The 5,426-nt window shown below is 55.6% G+C and overlaps 1 protein-coding gene across 1 annotated transcript in view; it reads right to left on the reverse strand.

Moving 5' to 3' along the window:
- The window catches only part of LRRC43 (leucine rich repeat containing 43), a 12,830-nt gene that overhangs the window by 4,199 nt on the left and 3,205 nt on the right, over positions 1-5,426 (reverse strand). Inside the window, exons 4-6 of the mRNA XM_015567262.1 lie at positions 2,885-3,024; positions 823-1,061; positions 107-394 (exon numbers count right to left, since the gene is read on the reverse strand). Coding sequence (XP_015422748.1) covers positions 107-394; positions 823-1,061; positions 2,885-3,024 — 667 coding nt within the window. The remainder of the gene's footprint in view (positions 1-106; positions 395-822; positions 1,062-2,884; positions 3,025-5,426) is intronic.

Below are 5,426 nucleotides of genomic sequence, written 5' to 3' on the forward strand. Positions count from 1 at the left end.
CGTGAACCACACCCCTCCGCCTCCCCGGGGGTCGCTGCCGGGGCTGGGAGGCAGGGTGGGGGACATCGCCTGGTGGAGAATTTGGGGTGCCCCCTGGTTCAGGGACGGAAGGGTGAGCCGCTGGGAGTGACTCCAACGGGAGGAAAGCGGCTGAGGGAAACCCCGTGGGCCCAGAGCAGCCCCCCGCCCAGGACCCCCGGGCGCACCTCGGCCAGGACCCCTCCGTATTCGCTCCCTTCGCCCTCCTCGTCCTCCACGAAGTCGTAGGTCACGTAGTAGCTGTAGGTGATGAAGGGCCCCTGGGGCCCCGGCTCCGGGTCCAGGACCGAGGAGTCCAGAACCCCCCTGATGTTTCCAATCGTCACCACGAACTGCGCCTCGCGCGCCAGGACGTCTGCAGGGGGGACAGAGGGGGCTGGGTCCCAGTGCGGCCAGGTGCAAACACGTCCCCTTTGGGTGAGATGCCCTTCGGCCTGGTCCCCGACCTGTGCGATGGGACCACAGCAGCGGCTCGGCCGCAGGCCGCTCCCAGGTAAGAAGGCGCGGCCTGGCCAGGGCCTGCCGGGAGGTGCCCTCTGGCATCCATGTTTGTCACCTTGACCTGGAGAAGCCTCGGTGCAGCTGGTGGCAGGGCCACCAGGGGGTGATCTCAAGCCACCACGGAAGGGAAGCGGCTGATCAGAGTTCCCCATTTGCCTAGGGAGGGAGGGGACCCAGGAGGTCCAAATCCCAGTCACCAGGTCAAATCTGGGAGAGACGTCTCACACCAGCCAGGGAGCTTGGGGACAGATACCCGGCAGCCCAGGCAGGCGGCTCCCTCACCCGCTTTGTAGCGGAGCCCCTGGAACTGGTGCTTCTCGCTGGAAGACACGGTGATGTCGTCCAGCACGCAGAGCTGGGCCAGGCTGTCGACGGTGAAGCCGCGGTAGTAGGGCACCAGGGCCAGCGGGTTGCCCTGCAGGATCAGCAGCCGCAGGCGCTGCAGGGTGCTCAGGCTGGCCACCATGCCCTGCAGGTCTGTCAGGTCGTTGAAGCCCAGGTCCAGAGACACCAGGTTGGGCCTGGAAGGCGAGCAGACGGGTGGGGGCAGGCCTGCCGTCCAGCCTGCCCCAGCACCCCACGCCCAGGACAGCCAGGAGGCCTGAGCCGGCCGGTCAAGACGACATGCCTTGGGCAGCCCTCGACCCAAGCTAGCGCCCCCCTCCCTGCTCCCCCCCCACACACACACACACACAGGGAAGCCTCTCCGTGGTCCTGCCATCCTCACAGGTCCCAGACGGGCCTTGTCACCTCCCGCCTCGGCCCGACTCCTAAGGCCACACAGCCTCTCCTCTAGGTTAATCATCTCGGTATCTCTCGTGGAACCATATGGTGTTATGCATCTAGAAGGCTCTCTCTCTTTGTTGTTAATCCTCACTCAAGGATATTTTCCCATTGATTTTTAGAGAGTGGAAGGGAGGGGGGGAGACAGAGGGAGAAATATCAATGTGAGGGAGAGACAAATCGATGGGTGGCCTCCTGCATGTGACCCAACCAGGGCCGGGGATTGCGCCTGCAACCAACGTCCGTGCCCTTGACCAGAACTGAACCCGAAGCCTGACACTCTGTCCACTGAGCCAGATCAGCCGGGGTACCAAGAAGGTTTTTGACAAAGACTGACCTGCTGTCAGGGACGTGGGAGGGAAGCCCCTGTGGGAGGAGCTGGGGGGGGGGTGTCAGGTAACATGGGGACCTGGGGAAGGAACACGGGGGCCTGGAAGCTGGAGGACACTTTCCAAACCCAGACGGGCAGCTAATCACAGGAAGCCCTGTGGTGCGTCTCCTGGGGCCGTGGGTGCAGAAGAACCCGCCAGTGAGGGCGGAGGCTGGGCGGAGGGCCAGGCCGGGGGCACGGTGGTTTCCTCACCGCCAGGCAGACTAGAAAGCAAACTGATTTCAGCTCTGAGAACAGGCGAGATAAACACAGGGAGTGACCTCCTCAGCCCCATCTCTCACGATCACCTGCTGCCTCCCTCCTTTTATGGCCCGGCCTGTCCTGCCCAGGATGCCGCCGGCCAGTCATGGGAAACACGCTGTCTTCCCCCACAGCCTTTCAACAGAACCAGGGGAGCACCAGCAAGGGAGTCACACCTTCCCTTTCATTTCAAAACAGTGAAAGGGAGGTTTATAGGTTTCCTGAAATCTACACTCAGTGTTAAACAGGTTACCCAGGTTATGGTAAGTCTTATTTTCCACATGAGAGGTGGGAAAGCCTGGTCCTCTGTCCGTGGTACAAGCCTGAAGCCCAAGAGCACGTCTCTCTCCCGGGCCACGTCCCTGACGTGATGCTGCGGTCGGCGGAAGGAGGATCAGAATCGTGGCCTCTGACCTCATCGTCCGTGGGTGCAGGGTTTCGGGTTTCCCACTCTCCACCCACCAAGGACACAAAGTCAAACCAAGAGTTCCCAGCTCAGGACGATTTTGTCCCCGCTGACCTTCGGCCCTATCTGGACATGGCGGCTGCCACACTGGTGTGGGGCGGGTGCTACTGGCATCCACTGGATAGAGGCCAGGGGTGCTGCTCAGCTTCCCGCAGAGCCCAGGACAGCCCCACACGAAGAATTTTCCAGCCCAAATGTGCACAGTGCCTTGGTCTCGGGAGCCGGCTCTAAAGCATGGCACCCAAGCAGAGGCCTGACCTCCTCCCACCACCTCTCCGTGTCCTTTCCTGGCCTCTGTGGGTTATTTTTTTGTGTTTTAAATTGAATCAGAGAAAGAAGTTTTATGTCTGGAGCCAGCAGCCAACCAGGAGTTACTACAGAAAAGAGGAAAGCTGGGTCCCTTTCAGCGTCCAAATCTAATGCTTTCTCCCTTTTCTGCTTCCAGCTGGGGGCTCCGGAGTTACCAGTGTTGGGAGGTGATGTACATGCTTTGCAGGGGGCCCAGAAGCTTGTTGTGGCCCAACCCCAAGTGCTGGAGGCCTGGTGGAGGGTGAGCACACAGACACTTCATACTGGTGATGATGTTGCCATAGAGCTCCAGCACCTGCAGGGGCGGAAAGGGCACCTGTGAGTCCAGCACCACCCGCGCACCCCGTCCTTTCGCCCCGAGCACCACCCGTGCACCCCGTCCTTCTGCCCCGAGCACCACCCGTGCACCCCTTCCTTTGGCCCTGAGCACCAACCGTGCACCCCGTCCTTCCGCCCGAGCACCACCCGTGTACCCCGTCCTTCCGCCCGAGCACCACCCGTGTACCCCGTCCTTCCGCCCGAGCACCACCCGTGTACCCCGTCCTTCCGCCCGAGTACCACCCGTGCACCCCTTCCTTTGGCCTTGAGCACCACCCGTCCACCCCGTCCTTGCAGTCCCGGAAACTGCAGAGGATGCACCAATCCACCATGCCACATCTCCCTGTCCACCTGACCCCCTTATGAAAGCCCGGGAAGAAAATATTCCTGCAGCAAGAAGCATGGGGAAGGAAACTTTAAAATTTGGAATGGGAGGTGATATGGGAGAGCGTGGGAGGGGACATACACAGCACTTGGCCTCGTGTCTCTGTATAACCCACGCCTCCATTCTTTTTACATTGTTTCGAAAGTGCTGACTCTACCATGGATCTTACAGATAAACAGCATGTTTGTTTAATGATTCTAGGAACTAACTTCAAAAGAAGCCGACTCTGACCTTCAGGCATTCCAGCTCGGGGAGATTTGCTGATCTTCCACCTTACAGCCATGATGACGCACATCAGGCCATCCCTTGGCCAGTGTGGACATCCTATCAGAATGGACCGTGCAGGTCTGCACGTAGAGAACTTTTCACCCCCACCCCCCATCCCTCTGTTCTGCTTTCCCTCTCTCCTTATAAAAATCCCTGCCTGCACCGAGATGTTGAAATGGGCTTTGTGACGGGAGTCCCCCATCTCCTCAGGCTGCTGGTTCTTGAATAAACCTACTTTCCTTCCACCAGCCCGTGTCTCTTCTTTTATTTTTAAAAAATTATTGGCCCTCGCCGGTTTGGCTCAGTGGATAGAGCGCCGGCCTGCGGACCAAAGGGTCCCAGGTTCGATTCCGGTCAAGGGCATGTACCTTCGTTGCAGGCTCCTTCCCAGCCCTGCGGGGCTCGTGTAGGAGGCAACCAATCGATGTGTCTCTCCTGTATTGATGTTTCTCTCTGTCTTTCCCTCTCTAAAAAGGCAATGGAAAAATATCCTCAGATGAGGATAACAAAATAAATTATTGATTTTAGAGAGAGAAAGGAAGGGGGAGAGAGAAGCATCAATTTATTGTTCCACGTATTGATGCATTAATTGGTTGCTTCTTGTATGTGCCCTGACCGGGGACCGAACCCGCAACCTTGGTGTATCAGGATGATACTCTAACCAGCTAAGCTACCCGGCCAGTACCCCTGTCTCTTAATTATTGGATTTTGAGCAGCAGGCAGCCCAACCGGTTCAGTATCATCTGGGAAAGCCAGAGGGGCCCTGGGTGGAAAACAGTGAGTTCTTGTATTTCGCCTCCAAGGTCTCACCTGGTGTTTTCTTGAGCATGGTCCTGAGCTATAGTTCTCAGTCCCTTTTTGATTTTAAATCGAGACCATTTTTGCCCAACCAGTGTGGCTCAGTTGAGTGTCATGCCATGTACCAAGAGGCCACAAGTTTGATTCCCTGTTAGGGCACATGCCTGGGTTCGTCTCTTCTGTATCCTGGAGGTAGAAACATCTAATGTGTGGCCTTTGGTGGCTAGCCTTTGTCATTCAGCATAATGTTTAAGTTTCCTCCTTGGCTACGGTCACTCCTTTTTATGATGGAATAATATTCCAGTGGAGGGAGAGGCCACACTGTGTTTACCCACCCACCTGCTGACACACTGGGGTGGTCTCCACCCTTTGGCTCTCATGAATGATGCTGCTAAGAACATTGGCGAACAAGAATCTGAGCCCTAGCCGGTTTGGCTCAGTGGATAGAGCCTTTTTTTTTAAAAAATTGAGACCATTTTTGAAGGAATTAAGAAATACAAATTGGTAGTAACAAAATAGTCACCACATAAGGAAGGTAGTTAATAATATTGTAATAACAAAGTATTCTGCCAGGTGGGAGCTGGAAATATCAGGGGGACCGATTGATTAACCATTCTGTTGTACACCTGAAACTAATACAAAATATTGAAGGTAAACTGTAATTGAAAAGTAAAATTTAAATTAAAATAAGATCAGATTGAGACCATTTTGATATGCTGAGCTTAAGACTCACGATAAAGCCTCACCTCCCTTTCTTTTTAAACTATCTTATTGTGGTAAAATATATTTAACGTAATTTGCCATTTTAACCATAAAATTCAGTGGCATTAAGTACATTCACATGGTTGTACAACCATCATTACTATCTATTTCCAAATGTTTTCATCACCCCAAACAGAAGCTCTGTGCCCATTGAGCTACAGCTCCCC

This window comes from Myotis davidii, unplaced genomic scaffold, assembly GCF_000327345.1.
Source record: "Myotis davidii unplaced genomic scaffold, ASM32734v1 scaffold223, whole genome shotgun sequence".
NCBI classification, from domain to species: Eukaryota; Metazoa; Chordata; class Mammalia; order Chiroptera; family Vespertilionidae; genus Myotis; species Myotis davidii.